Source organism: Chinchilla lanigera, unplaced genomic scaffold (genome assembly GCF_000276665.1).
Source record: "Chinchilla lanigera isolate Chin_1 unplaced genomic scaffold, ChiLan1.0 scaffold00001, whole genome shotgun sequence".
Lineage (NCBI taxonomy): Eukaryota > Metazoa > Chordata > Mammalia > Rodentia > Chinchillidae > Chinchilla > Chinchilla lanigera.
In genome coordinates this window covers 11676664-11700777 of record NW_004955402.1, presented here as the reverse complement: position 1 = coordinate 11700777, position 24114 = coordinate 11676664, and the positions used below count along the sequence as shown (strand labels likewise).

Sequence of the window (24114 nt, the reverse complement as noted above, 5' to 3'; positions counted from 1 at the left end):
GGGGCAAAGCACATTACTAAAAATAAATGTATCTTAAAGCACCCTTTTATAGTAGAACGTGAACTTGCATTAGTGGTAATCTGCTAAGTAGGACTGATTGTCTGCGTAGGAGAACAAACCCTACCCAGGAGCTGTACGGCTGTCCAAGTTGTTTCATTAGGAAATGGCTGCGTTCTGGTGACCTGATTTGGGTCAGCTCTTGAATGAACTTGGAAGTGAGCGGGCCGAGGCCACTGCTGTGGAGAAGTGACAGCCTAGCAGTGCTCACAACTCTCTGTTGCCTCCCGTAGCAAAATGTGCCCCTGCTGCTCACCTCTGGAGACTGTTTTATGATCTTTTTATTTCTGTGGCTGTTTCACCTTACACAAATGGCCCCTGGTTGAAAGAAAGGCAGTATTAATTCTCCCCTACAGCTTTGTAACTAAGATGAAACACCAAAACAAGAGGAAATGAGAGGCTTTTCCCAATTTCTGGACAACACGAACTGCTACTGTTATCCAGTATAAACTGGCTCCTTTCCTCATGAAGAAATAAATTTTTCTTTCTCTTCTAGGGCCATCCGTAAGTAAAGCTAAAATTCGTGCCACTACAGAGCGATACAGAGGCACAGAGCGAGATCGACTCCTGAACTTCTAGCCCGCTGGCAGGGCCTGCTGACTCTGAACTGTGTCTGAGCGTTGGGCCGTTGACGACTGGGCCGTAGTTATATTGTTGGGCTGAGCTGAACGCTGCTGGTGTCCAGATGTCAGACCACTCGCTGCAGCGCCCGCACCACGCTTGTAAACTCAGGAATGCATTACTTTTGAAGCAGTATTAGTGAAATCTGAAGGCGACCATGGGACACTAAAATTCCTCCCACACCCCATTTCCTCAAGAAGGAAATCTCATCTTCGGCGAAAGGAAGGACACTTGGGACGGCTGGGAATGAGATCTGCCCACTGACACTTTATAAAGGCCAAGGCCAATCCATGCACTCTCCTTTTTTAGGAGTAAGCCATCACACGTTCTATATCATATTTTTAGCAATATTTGAGGATGTTGTAGATACAGTTTACTATAACATTTTGTAGTTTAAAGAGCTTTATTAATGCAATAAATTAACTTTTTACACATTTTTATATATATTAAAAAACCTAGCAAGTGACTTCAGAACGTTGTAGGCCTCATTAGAGCTTGGTCTCCAAAAACCTGTTTAAAAAAAGCAACATGTTCCTCACAGTGTTCTCCTGTAAAGTAAAAGAGAGATTTAATCACCAGTTAAGGAAAGAAAACAAGAATATAGCTCATAGATTGTACACTGGGTTTTAACTTATTTTTCTTTAATAAAATACCATGTTTTCCTAAGTTTTGGGATTGCCCTCTCTGTTGCAAACTGGTGCCTCACAACGCCTAGCCCCTGGCTGCATGCTGAGAGGGACCAGCACAAAGCTACATGGAGATGCTGTCACTGTAGTCACTAAATGCCATCTTGCATTATAAAAAAAAGCTGCCAGACCTAAACGAGAGTCCAATTTAAGAAATCTCAAGATTTCTGTTCCTTCTCCAGGGTAAAGAAAACCCTTAGATTTTAACACTATTTGGAGATGAAGTAGTTAGCGTAACTTTAATAAGTCCTAGCCATGGCAGGACCTAGCCACTTTAACAGAACCTACAGCCACGATTTACTTCGTTCCTAAGGAGTTGTTCCGAGGTCTGCTGTCAGACACCAGCTGTGTCCAGACTGCCTGGACTGGGTGCTGAGCATCTCAACCCGCAACCCAACTCCAGCTCCTGTGAATTGACAGCATCTAAGCCTGCTCAACTACAGGGCATGGTTAAGGGCCAGGTGGGCTGCAGGGACTTTTCCTGGGCTGCAGGAGTCCTCCTTACTGAGAGGCTGCTCACCTGACAGTGGCTTCCTGCTACTCTTCCGGGTCTGAATTGCAACTGCACTCACCTGGTGTGAAATTAGGGTTCCCTCGCAAACGCTGGTTTCGCTGTTCAAAAAACCGAAATATGGTATAGAAAAGCATGTTGTCTTCAGTCTGCTTTGCAGCATCTAAAAATTTCCGTGCAGAAATGTTGTCGTGGCCACCGATGCCCCGGATAAACCTCAAGGCGGCTAGCACCTGGTGCTTGGACAGAAGGACTTCGACTATCTCATCGTTGGCAGTTGAGAGCCGCTGGAAATCGGGGAGAGACGTGCAGGTCAATAGCAGGGACAGACACCTGCGTCCCAGGAAGCTGTGGCAGCCCGACATTACCTTCAGCATATCCAGAGACAGCTGGTGGGCCGGAGGATAGAAACTTTCCAGGGACAGCAGCAGGCAAGCCTGAAAGACAGTTTGAGAGCAGCCTTAGTTGGAAAGGTGATGCTGAAAATTCTCCACCACAGCAAAATAAGGCCAGTGACACCCACCAGAGGCTTGGAGTCGCTGAGCACATGGTACTGCAGGAACTGGTGCAGCATGTAGAACAGGTTGTGCTGGACGAGCGTCTTGATCACCAGCTCATGTAAGTAATGCTGGGGACAGGAGGAGAAACCACACGTCCACATCACCCAGCTGCCACCGGCTGGGTACCCGGACTCCCAGGGGTAGACGTGTCCTGATGCAAAGTGACTTCAGAAACCCGTCTTCACCTCCCACTTCCCGTTTTGACTAAAAATGATGTGGGACTGTCAGGAAAGTCACTCAAAATTCTGTCCTTTCCGGGACCCTTCTAGCACATAAGAGTCTTCTCAGTGAGGACGGACGGTGCTTGTCTGTGGCTAACGCAGGGTAACGTGTGCCGGCTGCAAGGTACCTGTACTGCGATCTGAAACTGGTTCAGAGAGCGAATATACTCCATCAGTACGGCTATCACAAACTTATGTGGCATCTCCTGCGGAGGAAAGGCGCTTTGTAAATGGCAGAGTTGCAAAAGGAGCTCCATGGAACTGTTTATTCCCAGCCTTCCCTACTCGTTCCCATGAGAAATGGCCCATTTGCTCTGTTTGACTGGCTCTGCACACGAATCTGAGCATCAGAAGCCAGGCCCCAGCTAGACAGCTGCAGCCGGGCCCCGTCCCGGCGTGCATTCCGCTCCCCTCAGGGACCCCCAGTCAGGAGACCTCGAGGCTGCGGCACCTTGTTTTCCGCAAACGGCGACAGCACGTGGGTGTACACGTCAGACTGGTCCACCACAGCTTGGGTCCGCACAGGCCGTTTGAGAGGTGGGTTGCTGCGGCTCTGCCCTGCTTCCATGGCCTGAAATGATAACTCGTGAGCTTGTGACCGCAGCATCTTCTAGAGAAAGGGCACTGACTGTCACCGTCAGCCCAAAAAGACTGGATTCCCAGATGTGAGCCTCAGACACAAACCAAAGCCTCTCCGATCACCACTTACGTGAAAGCGTTTGCTTGTGCTGGCTGGAAGAGTTAGGTCACAGCTGGGGAAATTTCATAATACTTCAGGATTCTTGTGGGCAGAACTATGTAAAACTGAAAGTTTCCCTTCAAATACATATTTTTTTTAACCTCTGAAAATTTCTAAACACTCTTAATTTTCTTACTCCTGGACTGTGCGACCTTTGTTATCTAATAAAAACGACGTGGCTGGTTGCACCATTTTATGAAACTGACAATAAATCAACAGCTTTTGCAGTGAGTCTCTGGGCATTTTCTTCTTTGTAGTGCTGGGGACAGAACTCGGGGCCTCGTGCACGCAAGGCAGGCGCCTACCCCGAGCTGCACCCAGCACGATGGGGTTCTAAACGGTGAGCCAGAGTTCCCCAAATGTAACCGAGGGGGGCCGTGACGACTGCGGACCTCACTATTCTCCCTCACGTTTCAAAGCAGCACAGACCACGCAGCTGTGGTCGTAGCTGTGGGGTGCAGCCCGAGAGCCCCCCACCCCACAGCTCCGGGGCCCCCGTGTTCCGGTGCGTGGGTCCGTGAAGTCTGGGAGTCACAGGCAGGAAAGCCCAGAAAGTGGCTTACGGGGTCAGATCTGGTTTCCACTGCCCCAGACACCAGGAGCAGGACCGAGAGAGGAGCCTGGCAGGGCTCAGCCACCTGAGACTGTCAGAGCACAGGGATACGGGATCCAGGTGCCACAGCCTCCTTCCGCAGCGCGCTTTGGGGACTGGAGTCCGGAGTTTACTGTTTCAAGCCACTTCTGCCGTTACCCTCGGGACTAATCTGGTCCTGGAAGTGAGACCGTTTGTCCCGTTCGGCCCGACCTTTTCTACTTCCGAGCTAGACGATACACTCCACTGGTGCCATCGTACCTGGTGCCCAGCCACATTCATCCTTCCCAGCCCTTCACTACGGACACCTGACGCTCCTAGGCGCAGAGCACAGTGCTAATGCTTCACCTCAGCAGGACGCTGGAGAAGCTACACTGCCTAAAGGGAAAGAAGGAAGCGGGGCCAGCTCTGGAAGTCCTATCTGCTGTGGGAAGTCCGGGCTCTGGGGCGCAGAACACAGTGCGGCGCTGAGACTGGTTTCCTCATCTAACGGAGAGGCCGACTGGCTCGGTCTCTGTAAGATGAGACACAGATCGACGACTGAAGCAAACGCGGTGAAGGCACTGAGATGCAGCCTCAAGCTAGTGGGAGACAGGGACTGCAAGTGTCCTATGGCCTCCCTGGCCTGTGCCGCACGTCAGACCTCCGGGACGCTACAGTCGTAATCCTGCATTCTAATTACTTAGAAAATGCATGGGGGAAGTGGAGACTTCGTGACCACCCATCCAACTTACCACGGTGTAACTCTGCTCGGCGTCCAAGTACTTTTTATACTCATGGTTCAGTTTATCAAAAACGGTGGCTATCACAGGCAGCGTGGCTCTGTCTGACTCATTCAGCACTGGAAAGGACACAATGTGCACGCAGATCAAGCCAAGCACGGAATCATAGGAACCGCAGCGTGCTGCTGATAAAGTAATCTTCCAGGTTTACCAATGCAAAGAGTCCTTGGAAGGACACTCGGGAATGCCACACTAGAGATTTGACTCCTAAAAATCGCAACCCTTCTAGTGAGCAGTGAAAAACAGCTCTGGTGGCTATCGGTAGAAGATCCTGCTTTCCCCACAAGGAAGGACTTACTCTGTGAACACACAGACAGGATGACCATCTTGCACTCCCGCCTCTGGATGAGGAAGTCCATCAGTCTCCCCTTATCTGGCAGGAGGTTTACTATGGGCTGAAGTTTCACCTGCAGGTTCCAGAGGTAACCTGGGGTTTAAGAAGCAGCAGCTTTAACAGTACGGTGCAGACAAGAGCAACATCCCAACAAGTGGTTCATCCAAACGACGTTCCCTGGGGCTGGGGTACTGAAACCCCACAGAGGGACCAGGTCTCCCACCCAGCAATATGGCACACAGAAGTAGAAGACAGTATTCCTCGGTGGAGGAGCTCTGGGATGACCAGTGTTCTCTGTGGAACAAAAGGTCACAAGGCTAAAAGCTCGTGGCTTTTATTGGCATCAATCGGAAGTAGGTGGGGCTGCAGCAGAGTGCTAGGGGAAAAAACCTTGCAGGCACTGGCTGTAAGAAAAAACAGCCATTTTGTACTCGGCACAGAGACCTCTAATTAGCAAGGCGAAGGACAGCTTGATGTAGGCAAGGCTGGCATCTTTGATGCCGGGAAGGTATAATTCTTTCTGAATCCCATGGCCTTGGCTGAGATGTCATCTCATGTCTTAGTCCTGGGATCTTACAGGCTCTTGCCTAAGCCCCCGTTCCAGCCATCAGCAGAGGAGGCAATTCTCACCTGGACTTGATCACATTCTTCTAGCCAGTAAAGGAACCATCTGGTTCAATAGAGCCAGCTCTGCTTATCTCAGTGAATAGAGCTGAAGGAGAGTGAACGAAAGATGCAGGCAAGGCAGGGGCTTCACCTCTCAGGAGAGCACAGCCTGGTGTCTCCCAGGCTGGGGTGCTGCAAGTGTGCTTAATGGCCCTTCTTCCTAAGCACTGTGGAGCCAGAACACCCCGCAGCACATCTGACAGCAGGACTGCCTGCCACACTTTCCACGTGCTGGGCTGATTCCTTACAACAGGCCGCCAGCGACTACAAGGCCTCACAGGAGGCACGGGAGGGGGAGCCGCCCAAGGACGGAGGGCGACAGGTCCTTAGTTCCACGAGTGCCTGCCCCGCTCCCAGCCTCCTCGTGTCTCGTGTAGATGAAGACGCTGGCCCACAGCGCCCGTCAGCCCTGCACTTTGGCTTCCTCTGCGCTGGCTCTGGTCCAACAGGCAACCCTGGGGCTCTCCATGGAACTTCACAGTCTGCCCACTCATTAACCTGGGGTGTACGGGCACCCGCACCGCCAGGCAGGCCAGCCAGCACGGCATCTCTCGGGGGCTTCCCCGGGGGAATGAAGTGTGCACGTTCTCCACGCTTCCCAAGGCAGGCGCGGAGCCCACAGCACGAGTGCTACCTCCAAGAGACAGGGAAGCACACAAGACAGCTGCGGACTGGGGCAGAAGGTTTGCTAGTGGTGAAAGCCACAAGGTTGTGACTCGGGAAGAGACAAGTCCCAGGTGGAGGGCTCCAACGGCAAGGTGACACAGGTAAGCGGGCTCCCAGCACACACAGGGAAGTGGGCACAGGTACATGTGGCAGTGCCAGTGGGGAACAGGAATGGGACCCCAGGTGGTGGAGTCTGGCTTTTCAGAATGGGCTCAGAGCAGGGGATGGGCTGTTGTGCTTTAACAGTAAAAACGGCACACGCCTGACTCCTGAGGAAAGGAAGGCGCAGCAGAGGGCAGCAGGGAAGGGGAATGACGCCATCTCTGGGAGGGAGTAAGTGGTTGCTGTCGGTGATCCACACCGCACCCTCTGGCCACACGGTGACCTACCGAACACCAGCAAGCCTGTCTCTCTCCATCACAATCGCCCCCCGGGCCTACCTTGGCTTGCGCTGATGATGATGTCAGGCTGGAAGACAATCCAAGATGAAGAATCTGCTAGTTATAGGAAACTGTACGTGGGGAAGAGGTGACACAAAGCACCCGCCCATGTGCAGAGGCCACTCAGGGAGCCCAGGAAGCTCAGCAAATCCAGCAGCTCTCTCGGCCCAGCAGCAGGGAGGCGGGGGACCCCCAGGGCCAGGGTGTGGAGGAGGGGTGGCCACTTTCCCCCGTGCCAGCAAGGCCTTTGTAAAGGATACAGAGTTTACAGGGGACGGGAGACTGGCTGGTCACCGCAGCAGGACCTGGAGTAAGAAAACAAGTGTGACCCAGTGGCTGAAAACACGACACCACGCGTTCCTGGAGCTGTGGGGGCCACGCTGTTCACTGGCTTCCGCAACGTGCATCCGCCCACAGTGACTGACGGACGGACAGCATGAGTGATGCTGTCCCCTGGTGCACACACGGGGGACAGTCCATGACAGTGTGGCTTCCTGTTACGGGGGGCGGGGGGTGAGTCTGTGATTCAAAGTACCCACACGCACGGAGAATGTTGCCAATAAAAGCACCTGGCGCCGTGATTATCTGAAGACTTAGCTGGATCACCACGCACAGAGGAGGTGTACACAGAGCCCCTGCCAGGGACCTGTGGTGACCAGTTACACTGCCCACCGGCCCTGCAAGCTCAGCACGGTCCCCCATTCCAGTGACCCACGTGCAGCCAGACTCAGTGGGGAAGGGGTCATCCAGAACACACGCCCCCGCCAAATGCACGCAGCCAAAGACCCAGCTGGACACTTCATAAATGACACGAGACACACACACATGCTGAACCCCAACTGCAGGTGCAAACAAGCCCTCTGGTGACACCCGTTCGGGTGTTTAAAGCCCCTGTGATCTTGCTGCCTCAGCCTCCAAGAGCGCTGGGGTTAGCGGTATGCACCACCACATCTGGCTAGCAGGCTACTACTGCGACCACACTTGGCACTTGTTTTACTATGACAAGGCAACTAGCCCCAACTGCCTCTGTTACTGTGGTGCTGGGGATGGAACCAATTGTTTTTTGTTTTGTTTTGTTTTGTTTTTTTGAGACGGTGTCTTGCTATGTAGCCCAGGCTGGGCTTGAACTCAGGGCAATCCTCCTGCCTCGGCCTCCTAAGTGCTGAAATTATGTATATGTGCCACCACGTCCTCCCCCCGATCCCCACTCCAATTGCTTCTTAATGGGCCATTTTTCTCTAGATCTAAGCTGAACACTTTAAGTGTTTACAGTGAGTTTTCCTCACTTGATCACCAGTTACCGTCATGACAAGTGGGCAGCAAGCACATTCACTCTTGTCTTCTAAAGCTAATTATCACCCAGGGCAAAGTGACAGCTCGAGAAAAACACAGAAGGCTGCAAAACCCAAACCTGTGAGAAGCAGCTACTTCCTTCCAGACTGTACGAGACAGCGAGGACGCTCCCAGCAGATCCGGCAAGCAGGGAGGGCTACCGGGAGGTCGTGTCCAGCTGAACCCCTGCCCAGAGCCAGATGCTCACTCTTCCCTGTGAAAGGGGCAGGCATCCGCATGCAGGCCAGGCAGATTGTGGGAGGCCAGCCGACAGCACAGCAGGGCTGCCCGGTTCCAAGTGTGAGCGGCACATGGTCTACACTGACCGTAACTAGCTCACTCTGAACACCGACCTCCTCTAAAAGAGGTCAGAATTTTGCGTGAGCTCTACCTTGAAATGCACTTGGGCCAGGGAGATAGCTCAGTGGCACAGCACCTGCCTGGCAAGCACAAGGTACTGATTTCGATTCCCAGTACCGGAAAAAAAAAAAAAAAAGAGAAGAAATGCACTTAACCTGGGAACAGGACAAAAGAACCAAATAGCTGGTTTACCCTTTTCTGAAATCCTGCCCAGTCTTCCCTGCCACCAGCTCTTGCTGTGGCCGCCGCTCACCAGAGAATGGGGTATTTATTTATTAACAGCTGTCACAAGCCAAGTCTCACTCAGGCAAACACAAAATGGTTCGAGCTGGTCAGCAAACTGTGAGCTTCACTGGTAATCACAGTCTCCAACCTAAAGCTCAGAGAAGAGCAGCCTTCTATTTTTGTCAAAGGAAGAATCATTTATAAGACACCTTTGTTAGCTTACATAATCAGCAGGAGCTGCATTTTCTGAAAAACAGAAATTGGCTGGGGGTGGGGCTCGGTGGCGCAGCACCGGGCTGCCATGCTGAGGCCCTGGGTTCCATCCCAGCATGCAAAAGGAAAAGGAAAGCCCCAAATCTGGGAATTCTTGTGTATTCCCCATCCCCACATGACCACAACTCCCGAGGGTCACAGCAAGAGTGTAGCCTGGGACCCAGCACCCTGGGAGGCTGAGGCGGGAAGATGGAATGTTCAGGTCCAGGCTGAGCAACTCAATGACTTAACGAGACCATGTCTCAAAAGAAAAGCAAAGCAATGGAGGTGTAGCCAGTGCAAAGACCCTGCGTTCAACCTCTAGTACCACAGAAAGGAAAAAGCAAAGCAAAGATCACATCAAGAACTCGGCTAGGCGCCCTCTCCCAGGAATGGCACTCACCTGCCAGAGGGATTGGATAGGGCTGGATCGAGCGGGCCGGAAGCACCGGGTGATGGTAGGTGACCGTACCGTCGAACTCGCCCCGCAACTTGATGTCAAATATCACGGATGTCTACAGGCAGAGAAGACACGACATCGGGTCTCCCCACCCCCCACCCCAGCTCAGGTTCTCGTTTGAGGAGAAACTGCTCATCAAGTCGTGCCTCTTTATCCCCATCTCCTCTCGCAAGCTCGTCCTGGTCTCTCCGCTGGTCAGAGACACGGGACAGCCACCCTCCCAGGAGGCCTTGGAGGGAAGGGGCTTGTCTACACCACAGGCCCCACTAGCAGCCTAGAAAGAGCAGGCTGGCTTCAGGTCACGTGGGACCCACAGCCTCAAACCAGGATCCTCGGGCCCTGTCACCTGCACCCACACGTGAAGCACGGAGGACACAGCCTTGCGCAACACTGTAGTTTCGCAGGGAACTCCCAGCCCAGCTAGCTCAGATCATTGTTCCAAGGCTTAAGTCTGGTTATTTTCTGAAACAGTTAATCACCTGTCGAGAAATCACTTTTTCTCTAAACTATTTAAAATGCTAAACCCATTTCTGGGGCCGGAGATGTAACTCAGTGGCACAAGTGCCTGTACGGCAAGCACAGGTCCTGAGTTTGATTCCCAGTACCAAACTATTAATAATAAAATAAATAAATACACCCATTTCCACCAGGAAGACCAAAACTTTGAGAGGAAAGGGCACTTTCTAAGCTGGACATAGTGGCACATGCCTGCAATTCCAGCTACTGGTGAGGCTGAGGCAGGAGAATCACAAGTTCAAGGCCAGGCTGGACAATTTAATGAGATTGTCTCAAAATTTTAAAAAGCAGGTTAGGGCATGGTGGTACACACCTATAATCGCAGCACTCAGGAGGCTGAGGCAGAAGGATCACCATGAGCTCAAGGTAGGCCTGGACTATATAGCAAGACCCTATCTCAAATAAATAATTAAAAGGGTTGGGAACACAGCCCAGTGGCAGCACAAAGACGAGGTGCTGGTTCAGTCCCCGTACACCAAGAAACAAAACAGAACAAAAAACAGAGAACTGTGCAGTCACTATTCACTGACAGAAACTTTGCCTACTTCCACAATGTGTTCTTGCTTTTCTTTTTCTCTCTCTTCCCTAAAAACTCATTCTCCTTCCTGTCCTTTCCCCTCCCCGACTCTGAGACCTTTAGCTTTGTGATTCTTTGTGTTAATGAGGAGAGCTGGGGACCTGGAGGACGGATGGAAGGGACCCTCGTTCTCTCACGGCCCGGCCCAGGCTGTTACTATTCCTCTGCCTGGTGGGGAGGAAGGCGTCCTGCCTCTGTGTCCTGCCTGTGTGGGGATGCTGATGGGACAGGAAGTAAATCCTGCCTGGACTACGGGGTCCACCAAGGCCCAAACCCCACAATGCTTCCAAGCAACCTTAACTTGCACAAACCCAGATCAGAGTCCTGCACATAACTCAGACCTCTGTATCCTGGTGATGGACGACGACCAGGTTGTCTACCACGTTCAGGGCAAACTTCCCCGTCCTATTTAACTTCAGGATGTGCATCTTCTTACAGGCGCCCTCTCTGTAGGGCAAGAGAAAGGTCAGAAAACGATCCACAGGCTTTGGTTCCTACTTTAGTTAGAAGGCGAGGAAGTGAGCAGGAAGCGTACCGTGGTAGATGATACAAGACCACCTCCGCTCCGGTGCTGTTGGAGGTCCGCGAATGATGCCGCAGGAAGAGGACGTACAGCTGCCCGTATCTAACCAGAGCACAGACACTTGTGGGCCACTCTGCCGTGTCCACCCCGCCCTCCCAGACGCTGAGTCACAAGGCCACAGTGGGGCCAACTACGCGCATACACTTCAGGACAATCTTGCACCCAAGAAAGCTGCTTACAACAGTGAAGGAAACCTACAATCAACTCAAGTGCAAGCCAGGCCTGGCGGTGCAGGCCTGCAGCCCCAGCACTCTGGGAGGCTGAGGCAGGAGGATGGCAAGTTCCAGCCCAGCCTGAGCCAATTAGTGACTCAGCGAGACCCTGTCTCAAAATAACAATATAAAAAAGGGTTAAGGAGGTAGCTCAGTGCAAAGGCCCTAGGTTAAATTCCGCAGCACTGCAAAAAAATAAAAACAAAGAAGTAAAGAATGCTAGACTAAATACACTTTGATCAGTCTTTTGAAAGAAAATCACAAACCTATACATGCAACGCAAAAATATGAAATAAATGTTCATACTTATCAGTAAAATAAGCTACATTTCCCTATCTTTCTATGTTTTCCAACTTTTATATAATGAGTACACTTTTAAGAAGAAAATATAATCACTATCCATGTTAAGCGTCATCTAACAGATGTTGCGAGGGCCACTTTCTGAGTGCACATTTCCACCCCAGTGAGCAACACTGCTGGGGAAGCCGGGTGTGCTGGTGTACACCTGCAATTCCAGCACTCGGGAGGCTGAGGCAGGAAGATCGCCACAAATTCAAGGCCAGCCTAAACTATCTAGCGAGGCACTGTCTCAGGAAAACAAAAACATTCAAAATTTTAAAACGTTAATACTTCACTGGTGCGGTCACAGGCATGAGGGCACCAAAGAGTCCCCAGCACCACCTTAGCGAGGACCGCTCACCCCACCTGTTCTCTAAGCTAGGATCCCAGATAAAAATAAAGAAAAAAAAGCATTTCACTACTAAAAAAAAAAAAGCAAGTCTGGGAACCCATAGAAGAATTAGAAATAATTTAGCAGCAGAGTTTGGATGACTACTGAATCAGGGATACGGGTCTATTGAAGGTTCTTTGTATCCATTTCCATTTTTTGTAGGAAATTTTCATTATGAAGCTTTAAAATTGGTGTCTGCTTTTCCAGATGAAAATACACCTTCCTAAACTAGCATGGAGGTGCACACCTACAATCCCAGCACCCTGGGAGGCTGAGGCATAAGGATCATAAGTTTGAGCCCAGTCTTTATAACCTGACAACTCAGTATGACCCTGTCTAAAAATTAAAAATAAAAAGGGCTGGGGATGTTGCTCAGTGCAAAGGCCATGGGTTCCATCCCCAGTACCATGAGAAGAAAATATACCTTCCTGCCAGACATGGTGGCACACACCTATAATCCCAGCACTCAGGAGGCTGAGGCAGGATGATCACTGTGAGTTTGAGGACAACTGTGGCTACATAGTGGGTTCAAGGCCAGCCTGAACTACCCAGTGAGACACTGTCTCAAAAAAAATTATATATATATATTTTCCTACTTAAGTAATTAAATTCTATTTTTGATAAATACTTAATCTATTTTCTTCTTTACAATTATGATATACTGTATTTTAGCTAAAGGCTATGTGAAGCTTCAATTCACAGAATAAAAGATGATTCTAAAATGAATGTATCTAAGAAATAAACTGGTTCAAGGTTCCTCTCACTGTATCACACTACATAGCTAAAAAACCTTCTGGAACATCCCCAAACAAGTAAAAATCAAGAGAATGTCAGGCCTGCTCCATCAGCAGGGTATCATTTCTTTTTTTCTCTCTGGTACTGAGCTATATCCCCACCCCTTCTGCTTTTTATTTTGAGCCAGGGTCCTGCTAAGTTGCCCAAACTGGGCTCAACTTTTGATCCTCCTGCCTCAGCCTTCCAGAGCAATGGGACTATCAGCACGCATCACCTCACCCAGCTGTGCATTAGACATTTAATGTGAGGGTTCAGGGTTCAGGGTTATGTCCCCATCCCTGTCCAGGTATATAAAAAAATTCCAAGAAGACCCCAGGTTGCCTATACCCACAAAATCTAGTAACTAACTGATACCAGGTGGGTCCTTACTAAGCGTTCTAAGGGCCGTTCCCCAAGGGCCAGCACTGCAGGGGGCAGGACACCCCTGTGCTCACTGACCACACAGTCACCACGGGGACTCGCTATGGACCACGTACATGGTCGCCATTGCGATGTCACGTTCAGAAAGGCCGAGTTTAGTTGACTTGGGCGCAGCCGGTAATTCGATCTCAAACTTGGGCAGCTTCGACATAGTGCCAGCCTGCGGAGGGAAGGTTGTAGGAAGCGTTCACCCAATTCCTCTGAGGTTTCCGCTTTCCCTACAGGAAATCCGGGGAGGGACACCTCCACCTGGGACCCTCTCCCGAGGGGGCCCGAGGGGCCACTCCCAGGGCGGCTGGGGCGCTGCTGTGCCCCTGCTGTGCCCCTCCTGGTGGTCACAGTGGGTCAGGCAAGTAAAACAGGAAAGGTGGGGTAAGGGATTTGTATGGGGGTGCTTCGTCTTACCCTAAAGTAAAAAGGCTGCAGAACATTTTCCAGGACTGTGGTGGACAGCAGAATCACAGCGCTCTCGGGACAGTACATGTACCAGTTCACATTGATATTATGGCTTTTCAGGAGTTTCAGGCTCCGTTTCTCAGGTAGTACCTGAAGCAAAGTCCAAAAAGCAGCAGTATGTGAGAAGATTAACAGTAAATTAAAAGGACGCAAAGCTTAAACATCCCACTGAAACAGGAAGCTCGCTTGGATTTGCTGCAGTGATGACTTAGGGAGCCCCGTGCCTGGCGCTGCCCTGTCCTCACTCTTGGAAGAGGAGAATGAGGCTCACAGGGGCTGCAGAACAGGCGGACAGGGCGAGCACAGCCTGGCAGCTGGCCGCTTCAAAGTCTGCGCCTTCACCCACCGCAGCGTGGTACAAAGACCAAGGAACAGCTAGGTTCTCATTCCCAAGGAAACGGTCAGGACACACCGGCAGCCGGGGACCCCATGCAGGAGGCCAGCCCCTCCCTGCCTGCAACACCCCCCACCCCACTCCCACCCCCGCTGTCTCCGCCTCCCAGCAGCTGCCCCAGGCCTGAGGGGTCCCTTTCTCTAACCCAAGGGTTCATACACTCTGCTGAGAAATGTAGCTGTGTATTCATAACCAAGGGGCCCTTAAATGTGCTCTCCACATTCCGATACATTAGGAATACCTCGGAGAGCCCCCAACAGCAGGATCCCTGAAGAGTTCCAGACCAGCCTGGACTACACAGCAAGACCGTGACTCAAGAAAATTTTAAAAACTCTCTTTCCATGCCAGCTTATGAGCAAAGTTCTCTTTCTGGGGATGGATTTAAAGCTGGTTTAAAGCGGTCTTTCCGCTGGCCATCACTGATTTTGATGACAGCCCTAGAGCAAAGCACCATGGCACTGACAGCACATGTTGTGCTTAAGTATGTATATGCTCTCCATCCATAAATTTAAATTATTCTGCCTTCAATAAGGCTGATAAAATTAAACCTGAAAGATCCTAACACTACCCTGGGAGAGAGCTTGCTAGCAGGCACCCAGGGCCGGGGGTTGCCCAACTTCCCCAGTCATCAGAGCAATGCAAGCAGGGCATGGTGACGTATGCCTATAATCCCAGCACTTAGGTGGCTGAGGCAGGAGGACTGTTGTGAGTTCAAGGCCAGCCTTGGGCTACAAAGTGAGCTCAAGGCCAGCCTGAATTGCATAGCAAGACCCTGTCTCAAAAATACACAAAACAACAAAAAAAAACCAGAGCGATGCAAACCAAAGCCACTGTGAGACCACATCTCACACGCATGAGGTCTGTCACTGCCACTAAATAAACAGCCAGCATTTTCAAGACTGTGAAGAAATGACAGCTCCTATACACTGTTGGCAAGATGACCAAATGGTCTGACTTCATGGTGAACGGTAGAGCAGTTCCCTAAAAATAACAAATAAAATTCAAATGTGACCAGCAATCCCACCCCTGAGTATCTGAAAGAGGGGAAAATAGTATCTGAAAGGGCCACATCCTCACCCATGCTTCCGGCAGCAGCATTTACTATTTTTTTTTTTTTTTTGGTTTTTCTCTGGTACCGGGAACCGAACTCACGACCTTGCACTTGCCAGGCAGGCGCTTTGCCGCTGAGCTAAATCCCCAGCCCCTTGGCAGCAGCATTTACAACGTGCACAAGGGAAGCACAGGAAGTGAAAGCAGCCAGGCCCAGGAAGACAAAAAACACCTTCTAACCCAATTTAGTACATGTCGAGTATGCCAGCTTACAGAAGTACAAAGCAGAAAGCTGGCTGTGCACAACCACCACTGCTGTTCAGTGTAGTTCTGGAGACATTAGCCAGAGCAATTAGACAAGAAAAATAAATAAAAAGTGGAAGGGCAGAAAAGAAACAAGTTAAATTATCATTATTTGCAAATGGCATGATACTCTACATAGCAGATCCCAAAAACTCCACCAAAAAAGTTCTACATTTAATAACAAAATTCAGCAGCATAGCTGGATATAAAGTTAACACTCAAAAATGAAGGTCTTGCTCAAAGTCATGAGTTCAATTCCCACTACCAAAAAAAAATCCATAGCCTTCTTGTACACAAACAAACTCACTGAGAGAGAAATTAAGAAAACCACACCTTTCACAATAGCATCCAAAATAAGGAAATACCTAGAAATCAATCTAATGAAGTAAGCAAAAGACCTCTACATTGAAAACTACAGCACCCTGAAAAGGAGATCGAAGAGGATTCAGGAAACGCAAAGATATCCCTTGTTCTTGGGTAGGAAGAACTGATACAGCGAACATGGCCATACTTCCAAAACTGTTACACAGATTTAATGCAATCCCGATATAATTCCAATAGCAGAAGGACCAAAATGGACAATAGGTACTGGGAAGCAAGAAGAAAATGTTCAAATGGGAAGAGAACAAGGGAAGGGGGAGAGAAGAGAGAGGCAGGGCAACGGAGAAAAAAAGAATAGAAGGAATTTCAGGTCAGGGACTGTGATTCCACCTGACTTGTCCTTGTTGCCCAGGACTGCTTTGGCTATTCTGGGTCTCTTCTGGTTCCAGATGAATTTAAGGCGTGTTTTCTCGAGATCTGTGAGGTATGCTAATGGTAGTTTAATGGGAACTGCATTGAATCTGTACAGCAGTTTTGGAAGTATGGCCATTTTCACAATGTTGGTTCTTCCTATCCATGAGCTGTTTCTTCCAGCTACACTGCTGAATTTGTTGATTAATTCAAGGAGTCTTCTTGTGGAGTTTTAAATTATACTACAAAGCTACTGTAATAAAATCAACCTGGTACTGGCTAAAAAAACAGACTGAGGAAAAACTCGGGAGGTATGATAGACATTGGGAAATGATAGGAAAAAGCTCAAGGGTAAAGGGTAACTGGAATGTGGGAAAAGAGAAGGGAAAGGAGGAGAAATTTTGTATGTATGTATATACATGATAGTTAACATAGTTGATCTACTGTCTTCTATTTCTTTGCTGAAAAAAACTGTCAATGATTCCTTGATCAGTACTGCATGCCTCTATCTGTTTTCATGAGAAACCACTTTGAAGATATTAATATGTAATACAACAAGCATTGTTAATTTCCTACCACTTTGTTTGTAACTCTGTATTGTCTGTCCTGTTCTTTTGCTATTCTGTAAAAGGTTGTCTGTCTGTTAATGTTTTCCTCCTTTTATTTTTAAAATTAAAAAGAAGGAAAAAAATGGAAACAAAGCTTTTGTAAATAAGGAGCAGAAGAGGGGTTGAGGGGAAGGGAGGGGATCAGGGAAAAAAGAAGCAAGATATATCAGGTACAGGTACAAATTCCATATAATGAATGCAATTACTATGTATACCTAAAGTGTACCAATACAATTAATTTTTTAAAAGAAGGAAATGCGTATGAGTTCATTTACTGAACAATTATTTGTCCTTGTAAGAAAGTGAGGTCAAGCCAGAAGTGTCCAATAGGGAATCAGCGACGTGAAAGATCGTGAGCACATCCATAAGCAGGACACTACATAGAGACTTCCAAGACAACGCTACAAAGTCTGTACACAGTATTTCAGGAGAAGATGTTTATATGTACGGAAATAAATGGAGGCAAGTGGCCTGGCATGGTGGTACAACCCTGTAATCCCAGTACTTGGGAGGCCAAGACAGGAAGATTGCTTTGCGTTTGAGGCCAACCTGGGCTACAAAATAAGTTCAAGTCTGAACTGAATAGTGAAACCCTGTCTCAAAAAGACAAAAAAAAAAGGAGGCAAATGCACCAAACTACACATGGTAGTTACTTCCAGGGAGACTTTTACTTTCTATATAACATATCTTGGTATTATTGGTATTATTTGAAATATTTCATGTTTAAAAGTAAATTATTTCTAACTAGAAAAATAATTTAAATTCAAGCAAAAATTTACAGCGAACAAGAAGTTAAAGCTCTAGTACCTCAAAATCTCTCTTTACTGCTGAATTCCAAAAGCTGCCAAACTTTCTCTAGCAAGCGTAAATATAATACCTGGTAAAATTCAATGCCTTGATCTGTTATGAAGACGATTTCGGTAGAACTGGTCCAGCAGAATCCTAGTATGTTGGCATTCTTGGTCTGAAAGAATTATAGAAGGACTTTATTTAATAAATAAGAAAGGCAGCTATAACTCTCTTTAAAACTTAAATTTATTTCTTTTCAGAAGTTTAAATTTAGGCCTGGTGTGGTGGCGCACACATGTAATCCCAGCACTTCCCAGCACTCCCAGGACTCAGGAGGCTGAGGCAGGAGGATCACATGAGGCCAGCCTGGGCTACACAGTGAGTTCAAAATCAGCCTGAACTATATACATAGCAAGACCCTGTCTCCGAAAGCCCAAAGAAAAGAAAAAGAAAATTTAAATGCTCTTCTTTTTTTTTTTTTTTTTTTTTGAAACAGGGTCTCACTATGCAGTTCAGGCTGGCCTTGAGCTCACTTTGTAGCCCAGGCCGGCCTCAAATTCACAATGCTTCTCCTGCCTCAGTCTCCCCAGTGCTGGGATTACAGGCATGTGCCACCACACGGGGCTCTAAATGCCCTTCTCTTTCTATCACTCTTTAACAAAAGTTACCCAGAAAGGTTGGCCCCTCATTAGCAAGTCAAATTTGCTTTTTAGCACAGCTTTGCCTGACTGTTGCCCTTAATACTTCCTTGGAGACCGTATCTTCCTTCTTTCTGGTCCATAGCGGAGGAAGCCTGAGCTCTGTAAGCAGATCACCACACAGGGCTCACAGACAGCAGCTTCTCCCCCAGAGCGCAGTACTGGGAATGTTCTCTCGGTCAACCCTATAAAACTGGCACCACAAGAGCAGAAAGGCCTCAAGTTTTCCAGTGGGTGCTGCCCAAAATGCGGTTAGGGACCTTACAGCTGACAGCCCAGGGCAAGTCTAAGATGAGAAGCTGTTTCGTTTTGTTTTTTTGTCCCCCCCTCACAACCCCGGGACCAGGAATCAAACTTACAACCTTGCGCTTGCCAGGCAGGCGCCTTGCTGCTGAGCTAAATCCCCAGCCCCTGAGAAGCTGTTTCTTTTCTCCTTTTTGGTGGTATAAGGATTGAAGCCTAGACCTTCACAGTGAGCTATACCCCTAACCCTTTTTGTTTTATTTGTATTCATTTAGAAACTGAGTCTTACTAAATTGCTAAATTGCCTGGACTGGGCTCAGACTTATGATTCTCCGTCTCAGCCTCCCCCAGTGCTGGGATTACAGCGGGCAGCACTAGGCCCAGCTAGGGAAGCTGCCTCACACCTACAGCAGCCGCGGGGCTGGGTGGGGTGTGGTTACCTAGTGACCTCGCCTTCGCCCCAGAGGAGCCACCCTAAAGTCCACTTAGCACAACCGTCACAAAGACACACCAAGCCAAAGCCACTCTCCAACCCTAACAGCATGGTTGGGTTCCCGGTGTCACAGGGCCATGTTCAGCCGAGCTCTCTCAGGCAAGTTTATTACACTGGCAAATCTAATTAGACGGATTAGAGTCCACAGCTCAGAAAAGACAACGAAAAAGGGCGCAAGAAGGACAAGGACTTGAGGAAAGAAAACAGCGGGAAAGAGGAAAACCCTCAGTGCCACGTGGGAAGCAGGGCTGAGCCCCGTGGCCGGCCAATCGGGGAAGAAGCCCAGGCCAGAACCCATCAGCCTGGGACACCCCCAGTCACAACCATCCCAGGTTCCTCCTCCCGGCCCACTGTGCAGAGGAAGAGAGACTTTCACAACTGGGAAAACTGCAGATCCCGGGGCAAATCCCGGGCCAACTGCAGCCGTCACCCAGGCCCCACCCCAGCCCCACCCCAAGCAGGTGCCCCTGCACCCAGCAGGTGACCATGCACGACCCACAGCCCTCAGGCCATCATACCTTGCACTCCTGTGTGTACTCCAACTGAGAATTATCAGGGATGAAGTTACAAAAATCCTGAAAGAAACAAAACAAAGAAAAATCCAGATTGGGCAGCACACCTGCCTGGGCATACTACAAGATAAAAAGTGATCAGCAAATAACTCAAAGACGGGAAAGACACAAAGACCCATTTGAATCATCTGCCCCACTGAAAGCAGCAGGTTTACCATTCAGCTAAAAGAGTTCATCTAAATATTCAGGTATAGTTTAGAAACCGACTTTCAAATTCATTCTTCAAATGAGTGATGTGTGTCAGAGAAACAGGTCACTGCATCTTACAAGAGGCACCCAGAAATTCCAAGAGGCCAAAGGAGAGGAAGAGATCAGTGCAGGACTCTGCCTGTTTTGCCCTTTTCTGCAGTGCTGGGGATGGAATCCAGGGCCTCGGGCCTGCTAGGCAAGTGCTCTACCACTAAGCTACATCCCCAGCCCAGTCATGGCAAATATTCCTGGGCACCAAAGTGCTGTGAGCTCTGAATATCTATTCTGCTGTCATTCAGAGAGGGCAGAATAAACAGAGCAACTCACAGAGGGAGAGGAGAGAGGAGAAAAAACAATTAAGAGGTGTTCTGTACACGAACCAACTCCTCACGATAAACGCAACTGTTATGTACTGCAAACATGCAGATAAAGATAAAAAATAAATCCAGAAAGAATTAAACAGCAGGGGAAGAGTTCAAGGGCATGGAGTCGCTGGAGGTGATATGACAATCATCCAACATGCAATCAAAGAATTAAAATCAAAAACTCGAATCTTGGCTCCACCAGGCAGCTCAGTAGCACAAGCCAAGCTATTTTAAATCTCTCTGGGCCTCAATTTCCTCATCTACAACTACACCTGCAAGAACAGATTTCAAAGTTCCTGGCCCGAAGAATAGCTGAATAGCAGCAGCAGACCATTAAACCAAACACAGGGCCCGTCTAAGGCCACACACCTGTGATGCTGTCTCTAACCTTAAGAACTTGGTAGGATTTACGAAAACTTAACATTCACTCCAGGCTTGGGGCTTCTGTTCTCTCAGGCCTGTCTCCAGGTAGGCACCAGTTGAGAAATAAAATCTTTAAAAAATAAGACTTAAAAAACAAAAGGGCATGACTCAAACAAAGCTTAGCGCCTCTGTAGCCAAGAATGTACCTCATGTAATCCGCGCTGCTGTCAAGCAATACAAAGACGCATGACTTTTCACATTACTTTTGAGAGCTCATCCGGAGGTTCTAGCGGGGCAGCGCAACTGCTCATACCCTGAACCAAAGAAATGATCCTCCTCGATCGGGGATGACTGTCCTCTCCCACCGAGCGTGCAGCTTCAGGAGGACACAGGTGGAGCAGCGAGGGAGGAAGCAGACACTCGCCTAGCCAGCCAGAGCAGCCGCACCAGCCCCAGCGATCACTGGCTTTTGAAAAATTCTGAAGTCAAAATGTCAAACTAAATCAGCTTTTTCTATCCACTCAAATATCTTTCTCATCTGTAAAGGCTCCAGCACAATGCTATATAATTAGGCCTTTTGGGAGAGTAAAATACTGTACAAGCTCCCTTAAATGTGCGCATTTGCCAATTCCTTCTCTTCCCAAAGGACTTCTCTTACTGGGTAGCAAGCCAGGGCCTTGTGAATGCCGGGCAACCACCCTGAGGGCACCAAGCTGCACCCCAGTCCAGCTGCACCCCAGTAGCAATGTACTTTTAACGTTCTCTTTTTAATGCTATTTTTAAGGAATATCTTACCACTGTCTTTGAGGTCCTCTGTACAGCCAGTATCTTGTTTTCTAAGGAAAACTTAATGCACTTCACTTCTCCTTTGTCATCCATTCTTTAAGGAAAAAGAACAAGTTAAGAGTTAACCAGGCTGGGGATTTAGCTCAGCGGCACAGCGCCTGCCTGGCAAGCGCAAGGTTGTGAGTTTGATTCCCGGTATCAGGAAAAAAACAAAACAAAACAAAAACAAGAGTTAAATGATGGAGTTTTAACTGCTTTTTTTTTTTAAAAAAAAAAAGACATGATTTCTCTTATACCCCAGGTTGGCTTCAAACCCGTGGCAATCCTCCTGCTTCAGCCTCCCAAATGCTGGGATTAGCCCTACGTACTATCATTTATTAAGACAGAGACAAGACAGTTAAACATCAGAATTCTGTTTCTGAAGACGACAGCAGGATCTCTCTTCAAACAGAAGCCAACTGGAAACAACCTGCTGGAAACGTGGACCGTACAATGGATGAAGAGACGAGAATTGGGATCAGCTGTACCTGTCCCTTGAGAAGCAGTTCAGGCACAAATATGCCATGTACCACACAGTGATCTTCTCCACGCACGCAGCCGCTCTCCACAGCTCTCACAGGGCAGCAGACCCTGCTCCTTCACTTCCGGCCCACCCCCTGCACAGCCCCTGCCAAGCCATCTCCAGCTAACACACTCCCTCAAACCACATTAACAGGGGACTTAAAGCCACATCTGCGAAGCTGAGGCAAGAAGAGCGCCCAGAGTTCCAGGCCAACCTGGGCTACACAGTGAGTTCAAGGCCAGCCTGAACTACACAGCGAGACCCTGCGTCAAACAGGGATTGGCTTAAGGGTGGACCACAGATGAGCATGAAGCAGCCGGGGGTCGGGGGGACACACTCCTTATCTTGACTGTGGTGACAGTATACATGTCATTAAGTATGCGCAGTTTCTCTTGGGCCAATTATAGCCCACTAGAGCTGTTTTTTAAAAAATGTAAAGGAAGCCGGGTGTGGTAGCGCACGCCTGTAATCCCAGCACTCAGGAGGCTGAGGCAGGAGGATCATTTCGAGTTGGAGACCAGCCTGGGCTACAAAGTGAGCTTAAGGCCAGCCTGAAGTGCAAGACCCTGGTTCAAAAAGACAATAAATAAATAAGTAAAAGAAAAAATTAAATCCAATACCCCCCAGCCCCCCAAGTCCAGCCAACCCGTGGCACTCAGTCTCCCTCCCACTCTCCCATGGCCTCACCACCTCAGTGCCATGGCAGGCGCCTCCCCAGAGCCCCGGTTTTGTGCCGCCGCCCGCCTCGGCAGCACCCTGTCCTCTGTGACACCCCAACAACCCAGCCTCAGACATGCGAACAGCGTGACGTCTCCAAACCCAGATGTGACCATGCTGTGCGCACCTGATAATCTTCAGGCACAAGCCCCGACGGCACAGGGAAATACACAGGGTTCAAGGAGGCCTTGTCCATGACCACGGCACAACCATCTCCCCTTCCCCTGCCTTCAGTGACAGGGACCTGGGGTTCCCAAGGTGCCAAGCCTTTGCCCCAGTGGTCTCACCTAGGAGCCTCCCGACTCTTCACCTAGAAATCTTCCCATCCACACTTTAAAACCTCGCTCAACCTCCCCAGCCGTCCCAAGAGCAAAGTCACAGCGATCCTGTGTTCCACGCCCTGGGAGAACTCGTCTACCCGCCCCACGCTCCACCGAAAGCTGACTCAGGCGTCCTATGCTCAGTGCCGGCTCAGGGCTGCCCTCCCCGCTTGCTGGGCACCTGACAACAAAATACTAACGTGAAGTCGACTATTTTCTATTTCAAAGCATTTCCTGTTAACAGGGACCAACTGTAAAAATTCTTCTCTCAGTCACCACTTCATTTGGGCCTGTGGTTTAGTTTCCCTTCTGTAATCACAGTAATTTAGGTGACCTGATCCTTTATCACTAGAATCAGACACTTCTGAAAGTGAAAGCGGTTGCTGTTAACCAAGCCGGCTCAATGTGTGTACACGGGGACGTCTGGTCACCCTGAACACTACCTCTGTCATACTCCATGAGAAACGCCGACTCTCCACCCAACACACCCTCTACCAAGACCGGGAGGAAGGAGGCAGCAAAGCCCGCTCGGCACACCCGACTGGCGCGCTGATTTCAAGGACTGTGCCGGGACGCAGGGGCCCTATTTTTGGAGTATTTGGATCCCACATCACCTGGAGCACATGCTTCACTCTGACAGGTGTCCTGTATGTGCTCCAAGACAGGTGTCTGCTCGCTGTCCTACAGACAGGGACAGGCAGAGGTATACACACACACACACCACACAAACTCCTTGTGAACTCTGGAGAAAACAGACAAAATTACACCACAACTTCTGGATCACAGAAATGCCACTTTGTTTACGTGCGGAAATATTCCCCCCAAATGACAATCCTGTTACCTAAATGAGATGGGATTCCTGTCGTCCGGGCCTTTGACTACCACCCCGGTAGCCCCGCCGGAGCGCACGGCAAACACCTGCGAGGGAAAAGCGGCGACGTTACGGTCTGAACGCGGGACGGGCCCACACCGCAAGCCAACCCCGCAGGGGCTCCCTCCGCCGCGCTCCGCCGTCCGCTCGCCGAGCTACCGCGGACAGGTGCTCGGCCGGTCGCGGCTTTGTTCAGAACAGCAGCGCGCACCCCGCCGGCCTGTCGCCCCGGCGCTGCCCCCGTGCAAGGCCGGCCCGGGGTCCCC

General features: G+C 49.5%; 2 protein-coding genes across 2 annotated transcripts in view; one reads left to right on the top strand and one right to left on the bottom strand.

Moving 5' to 3' along the window:
- The window catches only part of Npc1 (Niemann-Pick disease, type C1), a 43466-nt gene extending 42122 nt beyond the window's left edge, over positions 1–1344 (top strand). The window contains exon 25 of the mRNA XM_005372706.2: positions 554–1344. Within this exon, the coding sequence (XP_005372763.1) occupies positions 554–636 (83 nt within the window). The 3' untranslated portion in view covers positions 637–1344. The remainder of the gene's footprint in view (positions 1–553) is intronic.
- LOC102006514 (chromosome unknown open reading frame, human C18orf8) lies at positions 1063–23895 on the bottom strand (the record flags this gene model as incomplete). The annotated part of the gene is given in 19 exon segments (XM_005372708.2): positions 1063–1226; positions 1937–2162; positions 2244–2312; positions 2399–2503; positions 2785–2862; positions 3108–3227; positions 4722–4828; positions 5068–5196; positions 6876–6929; positions 7136–7180; positions 9448–9559; positions 10939–11044; positions 11133–11222; positions 13394–13497; positions 13743–13883; positions 17758–17844; positions 19622–19678; positions 21388–21472; positions 23819–23895. Coding segments are annotated over 19 exon segments (1872 nt in total), but the record flags the coding sequence as incomplete, so codon positions are not given.
- Positions 23896–24114: the final 219 nt, after the last annotated feature.